Here is a 19,634-nt window from a genome sequence, read left to right as displayed (position 1 = left end):
CTTGGTCTTGAAAAGTTATGTTTTTTCCCCTACTGATTTACATAAATTATTTCAGGAAACGTACAACTCGTATCGAGAATAAACTAAACACAGTCCATACGAAATTCAAAAAAGAACAATGGTGCAGGCGATTCAATGCGCAGAAAAACCAATCCAACAACCTACGTCCGAGTTGCTCATTTACTTTTGTTACTTTGTATGTATGATTTTAGTTACTTTATGTTCTTTGTTGTGTATGTCTGTTTTCCATGTCTGGTCTTTGTCCCTGGATTACATTCTTTTGATTACCGCTATAACCTTGGTTCCCTTGATTACTCTTTAAATAAACGTTAAATACATTTTTAAAATAAAATGTAAAAATCGCTTGCTCAGCATGTGTTATCGGTACTAGAGGTGGTTTATACTAACTTGGGCGAAAGTGCCTTTGAAAGTCTGATAAGGAATAACAAAAATCCTCAACGTCATACCTTTCAATTCTAACGTAGAATTTCTTTGTTTTAACTGCAAATTGTCATAACTGTCGTGATGTCTAAATTTATACATTCTTTTTTTTTCAGTGTACTAGTTAATTTATTGATTTTGTGCGAATAGGGTTGGGGAAAAATATTGACGCATGTGTCAGCCATTTCAATATTGAAAATATATTCGATCAAATTTGAACAAATAAATTATCACTGAAAAAAATGATCTTGATAAAATAGACATAAAAGTGTTCAAATGTGATCACAAAAGTGATCATGTAAAAAATTATCATGATCATGACAGACTGTTTTGACAATTTTTTATATCACATTAATGATAAATGTTGAACATGAACATGATCAGAATAAAACCATACATTCTCAACCAAATCAAGAATGATAACTCTTTCAAAGTGTCAATTTAATGCACAATATATATAAATTTTATCTCAACTGAATGACAATTTAAGACTGCTTGTAACAGTTACTGAATTATCACTTCCTGTCTGATTTAACATAGTTGTATCCTTAAGTACCACTCCGCGTAAGAATCATGCAATATGTGATTCATATGAGGTTGGAAAGCCTACATATTTTTATTTTTGATATTTTGTTTAAAATGTCATAGTAAACAGACAGTAACATGTGGTTTTTCATATAACCCTTGTTCATTGGAGATAAAAATTATATAATATGTATAGGAGAATTCAAAATTAAGGGAGATAACTCTGTAAATGACACTAAAATACGATAGAAACTATTGGATTTTCCATGTGGATTATCTCCTAAGAGCAGACAGAATGGAATGAATAATGATACATTTCATCATGTAGACCTGTAAAACAACTCAATAACAAACATAAATATATAGCCTTTTTGAGGTGTATCACATTTTACAGAATTTGCATGATTTTTACAAGACTGCTACAAAACACCAGCATAAAAGTGAATATACTCGTACGTTTGTGACGCAAACACAATCATTGAATGATTGCAGAGTTATTCATTCCATTTTCAAAACATGAATTAATGATAAAACATCAACATACAACAATTGTTTGAATTAGAATGTAGGTACAAATTTCATCGATCTACGATAAATTACCCGAGTGTAATTAAAAAAAAACAATGAAATTCATTAAGTATGCACAACAATTTTTTTATGACGAGAAATAAATTTGTCAAGTGCAGTTGATACATTTAAAGGTACTTCTGGACTACATAGAAAAGGAAAGGATATGGTGAAAACTTTATAATTATATAAATCCAAAACAATTAATACCTTTAGAAGTCATCAGAACAAGTTTGAAAACACTTTAAACAAGCCCTGAAAGGACCCGACAACAATAGTAACAAATTGTATCTTTATTATAATCTACCATGTCATGTCCAGTGTCATTCCTGGTATTGACATATCTTGGAAATGGCAACAGCTAGAGTTTGAGTGACAATTTTAACATTCTAATGCTGTAACAGTAAAACATGTTTCTCCAGTTACAACATAGATTTATAACTAAAAGTATCACATAGGTGGTATATAAGTATTTCATCATTTATCAACAAAAGGTGCTACAAATGTACAAGAAAAATTGCTCTCCAGTCAGATTGAAACATTAGAATACGAGACATACACTACATGGAGTAATCCAGAAGGATATCGCGAGAGTTCTCCCCCTCCGTGGCACCGGTTCATTAGCAAAGTTGGGAAAAATTCACGAGACGGACATCTCTTTTCTGCCTTCTTTCAAATTCTTTCGGGATCTGTAAAAGTTTCATTTAGCGTTTTCGAGAAATTTCTTCCGAAGCATGTTATTTCTTTATAAAATTAAATGCCCATATAAATGAAGGCATTTCAATAAATCACAAAAGGAAACGGACAAAATGTGACACGAACCCGACATTTGGATGAAAAGCAGTGAGTTTCTCTAACAGCAAACCTGCTTTCACATAACTAGATAAGAAGGTATTCATCATATATACCATTTGTAAAGGGTCGTATTTCCATTCCAAGCCTATGCATTTGATTCGTATCCGGTGGCTAAGGGGTCTTGACATTAAATCTCTGACATGACCACTATAATCCACTTTAGCTCATCTTGTTTGCGGTATAATCTCAAAACCTCATCTCATACATGGGCTAATCTCACAATTTGTACCCATTTTATTTTAATTCTTGTCAAATAAATTCATTTAAATGATAAGGGTTAATGCTCTGTATGTAAATATCTAATAACTTGGCCCGAGTTTTTAGTTGATTTACATGGTCCGAAATCAATACAACACTAGGTTTACTGATAAAAATTAGACTACACACCCCCATTTTTGGTCAATTGTATCGTCTGATACAAAAGTACTCCCATACTGTATAGTTGTCTATAGCTACGACTGACTTTAGGGAATCACATATGATATATAAATCGATGTTTATTCGTAGCAAACTATTTGATAATCACCGAAAACCATGACAACAATCATTGGTAATTATTTTAAGTAATCTTTTCTTTTTAAGTGAAAGGCGTTGCTTATTTCGTGACCAATATTAATTTAAAAACCGAAGTCTTCCAAGTGTCGCTAATCGTCAAATAGTCTAGGCACTGAGTTGGCTTGCTTTAAACATCCGAAATTGCACGTATGCGATATGCTAAAAAATCAGGTGACTCCTGCTAAAATCTTGGTACCCTTGACATGAAATTACTCTTTCGTAACCGTGATGACCAGAATCCAGAATATTTTTTTTCTTTAAAAACAGCTGGATACCAGGAAGTGCGGGTTATGTTTTCGTTCCACAAGTTACTGTTAAATATATATATATATAGGTCTGATTTGGTCGTTCCCTCCGCGGGACTCGAACTCGTACCGCTGTGACATCTATGGCAACGCCGCCTGCACTGAGTCCAGCGTCCTAGCCCACTCGGCCAGCTAGGCTATATAAAAATATAGCTTTGGCTGGCCGGGTCATTCCTCCTCGTAGAATTAATCTAGGGTTGTAAGTAAGTATACGATATATGGTAAAACCGGGACAGTTTATCTAGGTGTTATTATGTAGGATAGAGGATCAAATTAATGATGCATGTCACAACAAATCAATATTATACAAACGTCTCAGAATGTGACGACTCGATTTTCATCTTTCAACTTTCAGTGTAAACTTCCCGTTCTCATGCAAGAAAAAACACACATAGAACACATGTATGTGTATGATATTTCAGAGGTACATTTTGATCTCGTATGAAGCTATGACGGTATACACGGCACCGATCAGCACATAATGTGGAGTATATATAATTATGCAAATCATATACGAATATATAGTGCAGAAATTGCGAGTGCAAGATGTCGCTAACAATATTAGCGACCTAAAAAGATTTTTGTAAAAATACTTGTATTAAATATGCAAAGATGAAACAGCTCCGGTTTAGCCTTTTCATATTACAACGTCATACCTTATAACTGTATCATATCTTGAAGAGATCTATTTTTTTTGCAATGACCCCAGCACGTTTTTTTTTTTATTTCTCTCCAAGATTGATAGATATGAAACAATAAAGTGACTTTACGTAATTAATACATAAAACTGTGAATAATGCAGACAACAAATTTTATGCTTCCAATATTTGACATTATTCCACCACTCATATGTATGTTCTCATATTGTTATCCATTCACGGCTACCCATCGCATTTCGCAGTCAAGTCTACTTTTCTAATTCCAATGAATAATCGTTCAATTTAACTATAAAAAGTTCCTCTACTTTAGCCATTCCGGTGTGTACAGAGAGTGAAGGTAAAACCATTAATTATATTTAGTGTTACTGTAGTATCGACTAAACGTATAGGTATTATGTCTGGGCTTCCAAAGAACGCCTTTTACTTTCTTTTTCCTTCCGTCGTTTTGCAAACCAGGTGGCCCCTGTAACACTGTTGATAAGAGCTCTTCTGACTATAGTTCTCGATTGGTTACTGACTGAGAGGCAGAATGCTGAAAGAAAGTTAAGTCGTGATATTTCAAACAGAAATAATTGTTTTAAACACCAATTTATTTGAAAATCAAATGCACGAGGGCTTTAAGCACAAGTTATAACAATAGTGTCCTTTCTTTGAAATATATGGACTTACCCAATATATTAGAATTTCGTCTTCAAGTGACACATGATGCCACATAGATGGCATCAAATAGAGACAAAGTATACATCCCATCTATTGCATTGGTATCATCTCCCATTCATTACATATTTGATAGTCGGAAATAGTGTGTGTGTTAAGGGGTGCTCGGTTGTATTTGCGATTTTGAATAAGACGGGTCAGTTGTTTGAGGCTAGGAATATTTTGTTGACTTTATAGTAAATGATTGTTATGTAGACAAATGATTCATGAAGATAAAATAATGAAATCTAAGTGTTTTTTTTTTTAACTTTATTTCATAATTTCGAAAAGAAGTAAATAATGAAATATATTCGTTGCTGAAAACATATATAAATAATATCAAATTATTACATGTCTTTCCTGGGCACTGCCTTTGGACATTTGTTCAAGAATATTTAACTGCATGTCACTGTGCAATGCATAGATGTGTTCTTCGAGTGATATTGACGATGAGCCTCTGTATCCATAAGAATGATCATAGGCAATTTTTTAACGTATACTCTACATGTTTAAATGCGTTCCAATAAAAGAAATTCATTTTTACTGGATGAGCGCATGAACTGAAATAATAAAGACACACCTGTATATTTTATCAAAATTCATGCACGTGATCAACGAAACTGGTTGTAACAAGTCATATTAAGTATATTTCATAGACAACACAGTATTTACTTAAATCCATTTCGTCTCAATGAAAAGTGTATTCTTGATAAATTGTATGTGTCAACTTCGGGTTGTAGTAAACGGGTTTAAAATGCGTCTTGTCTGTTCATTCATTGACTTTGGGTCTAGTCTCTTGCTCTGTATATGTCTAAAACGCCATGTTGCATTTGTGACACAATTTACAAGAGCTCTCCTTATTATTCTTCTTGGTTGTGTACTGGATGCGAGACAAAATGCTACAAAACAAAAGGAAATCGAATTTGATATAAAAAAAACCCTCATACAACTAACAGGAACGCCCTTGAGACAAACGTTAATTTTTAGTGAAAGTGGTTCACAGACGGACGGACATTTTTTTTATTATTACAGACTAATTTTCGCAAAATGTATCCTGACACAAGACTAGTCCATTAAGGATTAAACAAATTAAATGTAAGATCGTATTATCTTTATTGTAAAAACGAAAGTACAGTAAAATTCAAACATGTTTTACACAACGAAAGATTTAAAGCAAGTATTTATTAACATATCAGTTCTAAATAAACCAACACATATATATCTATTATAAAAATAATAATAAATAAACCTTATAATGGAAGATAAAAATAGGTAATCACGAGACATTTTATCCTCTAATGAAACATGAAATAAATCATGATAGAAGTTTTCAGCGCTGCCATCTTCTCATAACAAGTGTCATATAATTTTCAGCGTTGCCATCTTCTAATAACAAGTGCCATGTAATTTTCAGCGCTTCAACCTACCAAACTGAATATTTAATATTTTACTGGCTGTAAACATAGACGATTGTTTACTCATTCTACGATTCATTTACATTCTTCTGCTATTGCATATCCGTCCTCTTTGTATTCACGTGATCTTTATCACCTATTGAAAACCGAGAGTTCCTTTGCTCCAAAGCGGATTTCTTTTTAGCAATACATGTAATTGATGACACACTACAATATAAGGCCTGTTTGACTTTTGAACGAGATTGGCTACTTTTGTACTGACAGAAATCTGAAAAAGAACGAAGAACTGCTGTATCTTTGGTATCCATTAAAAGCAACGAACATGAAACTTTCTACAAACAGCAAACAACTAACGATTAAAGTCTCCGTGTTCAAAAGACAAAGGCCTCATATAAGCACTTATTTGCCATGTTTATTCGTCACGAGACGACCTCTCATATGTTTGTTTGTAAACACTTTTCTAGCGTAAGAAGTTGTAGCAGAAACACTGTTATGCAAAGCTCGTTTCACTTTCGATTCGGTATGGCGGCTGTTATGTGAACAGTAACCTGAAAATAGAATTAAACCTAGGTGAAAGACCATTCCAGCATGGTTGGTTTTGCATTGAAGCACCATGAACTCCAAATTCATGCAAGAATTTTCAGGTTGACACGGGCAAACTACTTAGAAACGAAAACAACAAAACACAGGCCCACGTTCAGTCATAATCTTGACAATATGTATAATCGTGCACAGGACGACATGCAGTAATGAGTGTTACACTGAATCTCAACATTGATACTGGTAGTTATAGATCAAGTAAACCCTATGTAATTCGTTCCTATGGTCAAATGAAATAAGTACATGTATGACGTCTAACACCATAAGATAAGTCTGAGCTCTTAGTCAGTTTTCTTAAGAGCTATTTGTGTATATGTTGGGTGAAGATTTATCCTGTGTCTAGCTTCTAATCTCTGTTTAGCTTGACACGTTGCGGCTGACACACTGTTATGGAGCGCCTGTTTGACTCTTGCTCGACTGTGATGACTATTTTCAGAACAAATATCTGAAACAGATGAAGGGACATAATTTTCAGCTATTTTGTTGTATAGTCAACAGGACTAATGCAGGTTTAAGAGTGAAATTAACATTAAGTTTAATTGTTTATCACAAGATGAAACCACAAGCCATTTCGTGTAATATATCGCTAGGAGTATAGGACAAAATGAGACCAAAATCTCAATATCTCCTATATATATGTTATTGCTTTATAGAGCTCTACTCGTATATACTTTATCAGATATGATCATTTGTATAGACGCTAGACACTGTGTACATTACATACAGTAAGACTTACTATAGTATATAACTTTAATTATTAAAGATGTTAAATACAATACATTAGTAGTTCGTCTGAAATTATTTCTTTTTAAAAGCATAACTTCAGGTAACATTAAAGATTAGATATAATTCATTTTTATTCACATGCTCGACAAAACGTTATATGGTCCATGATACAAAAAGAAGAAACAATTCTAGTACATCTTACACACACACACACACACACACACACACACACACACACACACACACAAAAACAAACAAAAAAAAAAACACAAAAAAAAAAAAAAAAAAAACCAAAAAAAAAAAAAAAAAACCGAAATGGACGACTGCTTAACCAATCCGATCTATAATTGCTAATACACTTTACAATGTACATATAAAATGTCAAATACACAGTGAAACAGTGGTTTTTCACTCTCGGACCCAGGCGTCGGTTTCACAAAAAGTCGTAAGTATGAAATTGATCGTAAATCGTGACGTAACAATGCTATTTTAGTTTATGACGTCATTACTAACGATCAACTTTACACTTACGACTATTTGTGAAATCGAGACCAGAGCGTCAACAGAGCAACCCAGCCGATAGTAGGACAAACTCTGACTGAGAGTTGCTGGGCACCGCTACCTCCAATTACAAACAAAATCCCCGTAAGGGAGCGGTCGTGTGAGATCCGTAAGGATAGTCAAGACCGTAAAAACCCCTAATCATCATGAAACAGTGGGAAAGGCTTGTGTCACCCTAAATTTGGGTATATTTAAAACAAATTTAATGCAAACATTTGAAAAATTATCTAACCCTTCTAGGGGTTCTGGAAGATATACAAGTTACAATTAAGTTAATTTTCAACAGTTTCTAAAACGTTCTACAACATTTACACTTGACAAAGACCGTTTGGTGATCTATGAAATTATTTACTATTTTGTATTTAGGCTATACGCTGGTGCATTTGCTACGTGTCACCATATCCGTTTTTTTCTATAGACCACGATCGAATAACTTTCTATAGTTTCTGACACGTCTTAGACAACGATCGAGTTAAGTACGATGAACGGATATTTCGTGTACTTTTCTTCAATAGGCTGATAACAGTTGCAGTGATAAAACAATAAGTTTCATAGTTTCAACCACGAATGAGTATCTACCAACGAAATCAAAATTACACCTATCAATTGTTCCATTTAGTCACTGCATATAGGCATTGACTGAATTAAACAATTGATAGGTTTAATTTTAATTAGATTGAGTATCTACAAACCGAGTACATAGCAGTATTAAACCTTTACCAGTCTTTCTAGCTTAAACAATCTTGAGCTAAGCCATTGACAGCTATTCGGAGTAAACACTTACTTGTTTCAGACTAATAATACAGTAAACTAGGTGTAATTGTTACACACACCGTAACAGATATTTCGAACCCCAATTGTCAAAGGAGCATTTAAAATCACTTTTTACGACTCCGTGATTCTTCTAATATTTTTTTATTTTACTTTAGTTTTTGATAGGCGGCCATTTTTCACTTTCAATATTGAAAATCGATAGCCCATATAATGCCCTATTTTTAATCAAGTATGGATGTTCTTCGATTTTTCCTATTTTATGAAATAAAGTTAAAATAAAAAAAAAATCTTTGAACAGCGGCCATGTTTGAAATTTCAAAATGTTTATGTACGTCTACATTTGTCTATTTTGTGCCAGATTTGGTCTAAATCCATTCAGTTGTTTCAAAGGAGTTCTGCGGATAAGACTGAGGTTAGAATAGAGTGAAAACAATATAATAATACAATGCGAATTTAAGCTACAATTTGATGAAACATTACTGATAGAATGAAAAAGCAGATAAACGTATTACTAGTTTTACAACAACTCAATTAAGAGAGCTTTAACTATAAAAACAACAGAAATTAAAAAAAAGGGTAAAAACTGCTCAATTTGTTAACTTAACTAATATTCTGTCTCTCAATTTTAGAACAACAATAAATAAAAAAACAACGTCCAGTCTAAGTAGCAGTTTTCAAATGTTCTTTTCTGATTTTGCACTAATTGACGATACCTGGTTGGTTGAATTTTAAGCACAGACAAAACAATAAATTTGCAAGTAACTGGATTTGCTTCAAAGCAATTAAAATCAGGTACAATTTAACTACAAAAGTTTCTCCTGCGATAATTTGCTTCGTGAGGATATTCTCTCCAGTAGTCTTTTCTTAGCTTTACAAGTTGCAGAAGTTATACAGTTTGCCAATGCACCTCTGACCCGACTTCTTGGTTGTGAACTAACCGACAGACAGAAACCTAAATAGAAAACATCTCTGCTATAATGGTTGCTTTACACAGGGTCCAGCATAAATCCAAAGCGAAATTCTAAAAGCGGAGATAAGTGTTCATAAATACCAGATAAAGTCAAATATCGACAAAAGAAATTCTCTTAACACATATATTCAAACGTAACAAGTTTGAACTATCGTAAGATGCTTCTGAAAAGCGCTTTGTTTGTATTTTCTTCAATGCGTAGTCTTTTCTTTGCATGACAAGTTGCTGCAGTAACACTGTTGACGAGGGTCCTCCTAACCTGAACTCTGGGTTGAGTGCTCACACTCAAGCAAAACACTAAACAAATGAAACAGTCGATTGATGGATATAGGGGAAAAGTAATTCACACATGTCAGGGTGGGAAAGTTCTGAACTAATAAGTAGAAGATATTTTGCCTTATTTCCACCATCATTCTAAATCGTATTTTTACCTGCAAGTTAATTACTGAAGCAACTTCAAGACGTGTCTCCTTATTAAACGAATCTTAATTGAATATAAAAATGTAAAATAATAGCAAACAATTTGTACTTAAACAAATGATCTAATTAAAATCAAAATTCTAATTGGAAAATAAAATCGTAGTTTTACAAAACTCCATCAAGTAATTTCAACTCAATCAAACAACGCAAGTTTGAACCTTTTAGTAGAATATGGTAGAACTTCTCTGTTCTGAAGTTGTCTTCTTATATTCGATTTGTTCTGGTTATGAGGATATTATTTATTTGTGTTCTCGATCTGGTAAGTAGTTAGCTTACACTATAAAGTAGGATGAACCTAACATAAAAAAAATTATTCAACACTCGTCCTCACATCGAATTATGTCAGGTGAGAAACGTTACAAAACCATCTACGAAACAGAGGTCACTGTATCTCAGGGTACGTCAAACAAACAAGGACGATCCTCTGTTTCGGAGATTGATTACAATAAAGCAAGTAATGTAGGTTTCTATAGGCATTACGCGCGATTTTTGTACTTCGTGGAATAAAATATAATACTCCAAATTTATGAAATTATTTTTGCCATATCAAACACCTAAGTTCTAACTGTCATGTATTAACGTATTTGTGATTTCATTGTAAACGAAACGGGAATAATTACTTCCGTATAGAAACAGGAAATTGCTCCGTTTGAATAACGAAACTGTTAATTTGTAGCATCAAAGAAGGTTATTAAAAATGTTCATAAAACGTTCTTCTAGATCTATGTATTTGCATAAAAGAGGTATAAGAATTATGAAATCTCGGTTCTGTTGCACACTGAACAATTTAGTTTACTCAATAGACTTTAATGGTATATTATGCTAATTAACCAGCTGTCACATGTATCAAATAACGTCACAAAGTATTGTTTCTATTCTTAACAGAAATTTGGATGTTTCGATCTGAACATACAGCCACATACTTCAGCAAACTAAATATTTTGCTGAAAGTTGTGATACAGTTTGAGCATGTCACACTGTTATTATAAGATCGAAATACAGCAACCAATCAATGCGCTGTTTCTATGTTATCAATAATTTCATCATTTTATCATATGCAACTTTACTCATTAAAAAAAACCCCAAGATATATCATTTACCAATGCATACATTTCTTTCGTAGACTTATTACTAAACAAATGTTAGTTTCTATTATCCCAGATGCCAAGCTTCATTTTCATGTACAGACATTGCGACAGACATTGCGAGTTTAATTGAAGAACCATGAATAGGAAGGGGTAACAAGGTATATAAGCTGATCTTGCATCAATAAACAGACCTCCATTAATTTTAGATAAGTATATTGACAATATTTTACTCCTATAACGATCTTCAATGAAATATTAACACGGACTGTGTCCATTCAAACAGGTTCAAGGTCCTGCTTCGTTCGGAAAGGATATCATAAGGAGGAGATATAACGGAATACACACTTTCGCTTTTAAGCATGTTTAATTGTTAAATTGTTCCGAAGAGATTGAATACAACTTGTTGAAAAACAGCTTCGAATTGTGTAGTTTTCGTCTTGCCCTCCAATTCCCTGCGCAAATGCTCACAGACAAGGCTTTTTTGCACTTAGGTCGTGTATTTCTCCCATGGAAAACACAAAAGTCTGTAAAAAATAAGGAATAGTACGTGTAGTACTCATAGATGATTCAGAATTTACACAATGTCTTCGGAATGTATGTATCAGTCTTTATTAAATATGTAAATAGTTGACTCCGTGACAAATCTTCATACATGTAGATAACATTAAGTTTATACTAATGGTTCATATTCAGTGTTCATATTATACGAGTATGATATGAATTAACAAATAGGAGACAGGAAAATGTTCGAGCGTAGATCCACCCCTCTATTTGTTAAAGGTCGTCCAAGACTTTTTGAGTTTCTGTCGAACTCTCCAATTAGTCGCAACAACACTATCTGTTAAAGCCTTTCTACACTTAGACCTCACATGCTTCCCGTGCATGACACAAAATTCTGGAAAATACAATAAATAATGCGCTAAAAAGATATTTTTGACAATTTAGCGACGTCTGCTTGAGAAATCTCACATGATCAGTCATAATGTCAAAACTAATACATCGCAGGAAACTTACACTCAAGGAAACAAATAAAATGAAACAAATTTAAGACCGATATTGCTCTAGGTGCGCCTGTCTTTTATTTGCGTTTGATGTAACTCCGGATATTTTTCGATACAAAACTGCTTTTATGTCGGTCCTTAAGTGACGACTGCAAGTTTGACAAAAATCTACAACGAAAATAATGTTCAGTCAGTATACCTATGAAATAGAACTGAATTAGTGGGGATGCCACACAACCAGATTAAAGGAATACACATGTCCAATATAAAAAACACACCAAAGAACATGAAGGATGATTTCCTTGATAGTCTGATCAATTATGAGAATCTGTCAAAAGAGAAATGACTGTACGAAGTCAGGACCATTGCAACGGTTAAATATTGTCCAGAGTTAATCAGTTCAGAAATTCACCAAAATAGATCAGCACTTAGGAGTAGTTATTTGCTAGTATACTGTATCAGGAGTAACCATTTGATTTTTATTGTAGAGTGGGGGAATATTTCTGAACTCATTGAAATCCTCTTGTGTCTCACACATACACTACTAAGCAATGACATCGTAAGACTGATAAAATTTAACAAAACTGTTTTTATTTCAAGAATTGTTTGATGAAAATACACTTCTATCATTTTTTTCTATTTTTATTTTACTAAACAGACAGCAAATATTTTGTTCTTATTTTTTTTTTCAATAAGTGCGAATGCACTTATCACCAGATTTGTACACAGAACACAGGCATCTAAAAACACAATCTAGACACATTCGTATGTTTACAAAATTTATTTACAAAACATAAAACTGTTACTTACATCAAAGTTATCATTCAGAAAGGTCACGTAAAAGTAAACTTGATTTACAATAAAATAAATAGCGAGTAATACAAACAGGTATGTCAATAAAAGGGAGATAACACAATGAAAAAAAAAAACATTTTGTAATGATAAACAATGAAAGCAAACAATTCAAAATTTAGTAGACTTCCTGTAGGTACAGAAAAAATGCAATAAATTATTAACTTTAAAGGACACAACTTACTATAAAATAATTATTGACTTTGCTTTTAATATATTATTTATAAATTTGTATTGAAATCTGAAAAACTAATTAACATCAGGATGTTGTAAATGCAGCAGTTAAAGAGCAATTAAAATATCAGACAGACATTAGATATGGTAGCATACTCAAGTGATATTTTGCAGGTTTCAATATTTAAGAAAGAATTACTGTATTACTTCAGCACAGCCAAGACAATTTAAAAAATTACAAATGACTTAAGTGAAAGCTGTCTATACTGAACCCCTTCTTGGACTATATTTTGTGTGGTCATGTATTTGTTCACCAATGTTCAAAATATATTTAAATTTATATAAAGGGACTTACAGAAGATTTTCTGGTTTAGTTTTTCTTTTCAGGGTTCAATTTAGACATCTGACCGTATACATGCCCAGAAGTCAGTTTTATTACATAGTATTTGTTAGGAAGCAGTTAATCACATCGAGTAAGTTAAAAAAAACATTTATTTTTGTCCACTTCATTTTTCAATTTACCAGTTCTATCCCTTCAATTCCTATTGATACTTTAATCGCATTAGTTTCTTTTTTTCTTTGCACAGTATGTCTGAAATCCTTCGGTACAGGGCAGATTTAATGGAGGGTTTTCTGTGACGACTATTTCCCTGACAAAAATCTGTAAATAAAATAGTTATCTCTTCAAATTTCAAGTGTATGCTATCATCGAAAACTACCCAATTCTATCATTTAACTTTTGCATTTAGAAAAATGGCACTTAGCATTTTAGTTTGTTTATAATATATATCAAACAGAGGTATCTGTATGCTCAAAAACAAAATGGTAGGGATAAACTCTGACCTATAGATCCATATTTACATTAGTGCACCCAAATAACAAAGAAATGCTTAATTTGCCACAAACAGAGAGGGATAATATATAAAACAACTGGATTCCATTAGATTTCATGTGCTACATATTTCTGAATATGCAACAACCAACATATCACAAAGCTGCAAGCGTAATTGTGTCAGAATATATCTCTGCTCATACAAGATGAAGATATCAAACAGCAACCAAAATCACAACCTAATCTACATTAAGCCACAAACTATATTCAAAATCAATCCATCCATTGGGAGTAACGATAATTGTGACTAAAGTAAGACAGATAGACAAGGTGATTCCAATACACCAACCACTCACTGAGCAGGGGTATAATAACTTCTGTACAAAGTGAAACTTTCCAGTTCTTAAGATTTAGGATAAAATGGCATGTGGTCAAAATGTTTCCATCCTTTTGTCCTTTTTACTGCTTTCCCTTGAGCCGGAAATTGACAACACAGATGTAGCGATGGAGGGTTGTTTTAACTTCAGTCATCCTGTGTCGGCCGTGAGTTGTTGTGAAGGCTGTAATAAGTAAGGATTCAAAGATTGCTTATGATGTCTTTAAGAAAGTGCTAAATAAATAGTACATCCCACAAATAATCATTATTTAAATTTTATACTCTCATGACTAAATAATGAGTTCAGTAGTATTCTATAATTGTCATACTACAAGTCAATGGACAGATGACTACAGTATACCATAATAAGCCTTAGATTTACTTTACTGAACTTGCTCTTACATGAATTGTGATAAATTCACTCATCATACAAACTCTAACACCAATAAATCCTGAACCATAATGAATCTGGTATTTTTTTGTGAGTTAAAATATTCATGTGACACTGACCATTGAATTATACTAGTTAGAAGTGACAGAAAAACTATAAATCAGACATACATGTATATATGGGAAGATAGAAAGCTTCATTTAAGTAAGGTCATTAAGTTCTTAATTTATAAAAATCTAGAGCATGTATGTCCTTCTCTAACCTGACGATTAGCCAGAAATATCATATGGCAAACAATATTCTACAACTTTCATCTTTTGTGCAAGGGTGGACAACTCTAAGTGAAGATTTAGACAGAATTTGAACATGTAAAAGAATTATTGGAAAAATGACATTAAACAGATCATAGGTTGACTTACTAGTTCCTAGTAGGTCAGATTGGCCCTTACTTTTCTTCTATTACAAATATTTCCATAGTTTTGTGTTATTCAGCATGCCCACCACATTTTGCATCTGTGGGTTCAAGCACTCCCAGACCTTTGAATTTGGGGTTCAAAGTGTCCAAATGGTAATTTAGTCAGAATAATATTACACTTCCTCTTTTGATGCAAACAAAACTTGTGCTTGAATATTGACATATCTTGACAAAAAACAAAATACAAGACAAGAACTTCAAAGAAAAAAAAAATAGAATTTTTTTTTATGTACAAGCATGAAACTTTTGACTCGTAAAATTTTTTATTATACAGGAAAAACATACTGCAGTATGTGAATGGGCATGCTGTTATTTACTAAAACAGTACATACTAATTCAAACATGGATCGGTTCTATATATTATTCTTCGGCGTCCTTTCCTTCTAGCATCATAGCTTTTATCAGAAAGTGTTTTTGACAAAATGTTTTTAAGAATGGGCTTAGATTTTCCACTTCCAGCATGTGAAAAGTCTGAAAAATATGAATTTTTACACATTTTTCATTCAACATCAAATTTTGTTTTAGTAGAATCATGCATAAAAAATTATTTTTCTCAAGAAAAGTTTATGGGTTTCAGTTTCTAAATTCTTTCAAAGCTCCCATCAAAATTTCAAAATCATGAACTTTATGATGTCTAAAGCAGTTAAGAATGAGTTGTGTTGTGTTTGTACCAATACCATACCACAAAAAGGCAACATTGTGACTATAATGACATAGTAAAATGGAAGTGGACAAGGGTGTGTGTGTGTGTGTGTGTGTGTGTGTGTGTAACATTTTCTTCTCTTTTCTTAAAAATAATCCATCTCTCCTAAGTCCACTAAAGTGTTAATGATTGACCTTTTTACTTAACTTTCATATTTAAGATATTTGTTCTGATATTATTGCATGCTATTTTTGCTCTTTATGAACTATAAGGTTTTGTAAAGTCATTAATCATAGGTCTATTTTCAATATTCTGTTCATGTTTACAATGAATTCTATGAATTCGAAGATGCATCATTTCAAAGGCAAAATTGTAAAATGTAAAGGCCTTAAGTTCAATTATCTGTCTGACAGTCATTATATTTGTTTATACATATCTAAATAATACTCATTTTACCTATCAAATTTCATCCAAATCATTTGACTGGTTAAGTAATGCACACAGCTGAACAGACAGACATGCTAAATAATTCAAATACAACCAGTATATCCCTCAAACTTTTTAACACAAATACAATAAAAAAGGAAGTATTTTTACCACAAAGGTTTGTATAGACACTTTTACACAGCTTTATTTGTATCAGCTGTTTTCACTTCATTACACTTTTGGATCCAATACTGAATACAGTATTTGATATCTTTTGAGGACATGGCATGTAATGTTTTCAGATATAAAGGACTTAACTTAAATCTCTTTTCAATTTGCAAAGAAAAGAGAAAAAAAAGATGATAGAAAACTTGACTTTGAAGAATTAACACTACAAATTTTCGCTACTATAAAAGTATAGTATTGTTATAACTAACACAAGACAGAAGGAACATCAGTTTAGACAATCTTTTTCAGTTTTCTGACAATTTTTTGTTTTTCTTTATAGCTGACTGCAGATATCTTGTGATAAATAACTGCTTTTATAGCTGGCTTTGTGTGGGTACCATGTCTCTGGCAAAAATCTGCAACCATAGAAAAATGAAGTATGAATTGAAGTTACCTCCTATTTAGTAATTCTTTCTTAGCAATCCCTTTACATCTTTTTACTGTTGCTCAATACTAATTAAATTATCCACATCTCTTGAAATAGTTTTTAACCTTGTCTCTTTACTTACTGATAGCCTTTTAATCAAATGACAGGGTAATTCAAATATTGAGTTGAAGATTTCAGATTTGGGGTGGGCAAAGGGTTAACTAATTACCTAGTGGAGATAAGTGAGAATATTTTAGGGTAAAATTTGTGGAAAATAAAAAATTCATACCAAAAATATCACTTTTCCCCATTTTCTGTAGGGAAAGGGGGCAAGGGGTTGGCAAGTTGTTCCTCCACCACTTCTAAATCTGCCACTGCGACTTTTAAAATCTTACATAAAGTTTGTAATACCTCCACCTTAACACTGCCCTCATCCTTTGTTCAGGCAAATATTAATAGTCTATGTGTAGGCAAGGATTAGCAAACATATTTGCATTTATTTTTTTACACAATTATAAAATACAAACAATGTCTGACTCATTATTCACTTCACAAAATGAGGAAATAGAAAACCATTTCTACTATAATAATAATCTTGTATGTTTACAAATTTCTACAAAAACTTATCTGTTAAAAGTACACAAAATTATTGTAAAATCAGAAATACATGTAAGTGCAATATATCAAGCAGTGTAAAAGATGTAACTGTTTTAAATACCACATTCAACAATTGCATTTTAGCTTATTCAGAAATTTTGCAATGAGCATGTAATATGAGGAACATTTGTCAATTGCTTCCACTGATTAGCATCATAAATTAATTTCAAGCAATAATTTTTGAAATACTGGTACATGTACATGTACAATGAACTTATCTTATTCAACATACTATAGCATTGTTTCAGAAATTTAAATGCAGGTTGTTGAACTGGGCAGTAGAAAAGCAATAAGTTTCAATGGAAAACCCTGCAAATACGTTTTACAGGATTCTGAAATACCCTGGTGTCTAATATTAGACTAATTAAGCCTTACATTTATAGTACATTTATAGGATCACACTAATGTAATAATTTATTTTACTTAAAAGACTTAAATCATATACCATATTTACAGAACCACAAAAGGGTATAACACATTTTGAAGAATGTCTGTACAGTAAACACAAGCTCAGTTTAAGCATCTTGCACTACAGCTGACCAAAGTTGAAAAGTTTCTCAAACATGACCTATTAATACCATTGTTTATGTTGCACATTCACAAGACAAGGTACACGTATTTTCTTTCATAAAACCTCCTTACAAAATTTATCTGACAAGCACTATTTACTAACATCCTCGCACCATCATTCATGCCAAGTTATATAAAGAAAATCAATTTTGGTTATACTTGTGTAGCACATTTTGTAGATGTAACTTTTTCTGCCTTTCCTGGAAAGTGGCACATGTGATTTTCTTATACATAACATTGCGAACTTTTGGTCGAGTATGGCGTCCATAGGAACAACAAAAATCTGTAAAACATAAAGCTTCTTTTTGAAAAAAAATTATAGATAAAAAACAGAATAATCCAAAAGGGAATGATAAAAATTATTTTAAACTGTGTATAACATAAATCCACATAACATGTAATACATTTACTTTCCAATGTTTGTAAATCCAAGCAACAAGTCAACCTAAGTCATTCAAAAAAGACAACAAGTCAACCTAAGCCATTCAAAAAGACAACAACTCAACCTAAGTCATTCATAAAACACAAGTAACAGATCATGTGAAACAATTTTCAGCTATTGACTGCCCCTATGTAGGAGTGATCTTGACTTTTGACGCACTGGCCCACAAAAACAATGTTTTCCTTACTCAAAAAGCCATCACTTGTACAATCTAATTACATTTCATGAAGGTTTGCTAAGTTATCATCTGAAAACCAGATCTTGACCTGTGACCTGCACATCAAAAAAATATCAGGTCTTCATCTTCCCTATTAATTTCATCTACAAGTATATAAGTTGATGGTTCCATCTAAATCCAAAATAGATTTTTTCTAAAATGTTATTCTCTTAAAATCCCAGTCTTTTGATGTAACTAGAGAAAAAAAAAACAAAAAACAGAGTAAGCAACCTGTAGGCCTCTCTTCTCAAGTTACATACTGGTGCACAGTATCAAATTAGAAATAAAAAATGACTTCATGAAATCAATCAATTATAGAATTGAAAGCAGCATTAAAGTGAAATAAATATAGTGTCAACAAAAGATCAGCCATCAAGTTATGTGCCTAATTTGTCACTGCTGAAGTTTTTAATGCCAATCTCCTTAATTTCTGCCTTTCTTGTGTAGTTCTGGCAGTTATTCCATTGTTCAAAGCAGTCCTTATTTTGCTTCTTGAATGGATACTATGTTTGGACACGTAGTCTGGAAAGAGAGGGATACAGAAATGAAAGTACCAAATGTCACTGTAATGACTGACAAATGTAAAAACCCACACTTAAATGTGATAAATTTGTATCAGAATTATAGGACTTCAAATAACAATATTGGGAGGAGGTATGTCAGAAGTGTAGACACTTTTAAATACTTATCCCAACCTTGCCATTACTTATAAAAAAAAAAAAACATCAAGTATTAAACCAAAATAAATATACCATGAAAGACAAAA

At 32.4% G+C, this 19,634-nt stretch overlaps 1 protein-coding gene across 27 annotated transcripts in view; it reads right to left on the bottom strand.

Annotated features, from left to right (window-relative positions):
• Nucleotides 1-4,009: 4,009 nt before the first annotated feature.
• LOC148611163 (uncharacterized) overlaps nt 4,010-19,634 on the bottom strand; it is a 41,605-nt gene continuing 25,980 nt past the window's right edge. For 2 of the 27 annotated variants that reach the window (XM_088591363.1, XM_088591364.1), the window contains exons 6-7: nt 15,651-15,789; nt 12,987-14,636 (exon numbers count right to left, since the gene is read on the bottom strand). In XM_088591363.1, the coding sequence (XP_088447489.1) occupies nt 14,600-14,636; nt 15,651-15,789 (176 nt within the window). In that variant the 3' untranslated portion in view covers nt 12,987-14,599. Of the gene's footprint in view, nt 4,440-4,863; nt 5,503-5,699; nt 6,567-6,589; nt 7,064-7,360; nt 9,632-11,415; nt 12,113-12,154; nt 12,387-12,986; nt 14,637-15,650; nt 15,790-16,824; nt 16,972-17,447; nt 19,391-19,634 lie in introns of those variants that run through there. The other 25 variants (XM_088591378.1, XM_088591380.1, XM_088591370.1 and 22 more) reach the window with 22 other exon arrangements.

This window comes from Perna viridis, chromosome 7, assembly GCF_037379345.1.
Source record: "Perna viridis isolate PV_CMFRI_1.1 ecotype Kerala chromosome 7, ASM3737934v1, whole genome shotgun sequence".
Taxonomy (NCBI): domain Eukaryota; kingdom Metazoa; phylum Mollusca; class Bivalvia; order Mytilida; family Mytilidae; genus Perna; species Perna viridis.
Note: the sequence above shows the minus strand (reverse complement) of the source record. Positions and strands in the feature narration are given on the sequence as shown.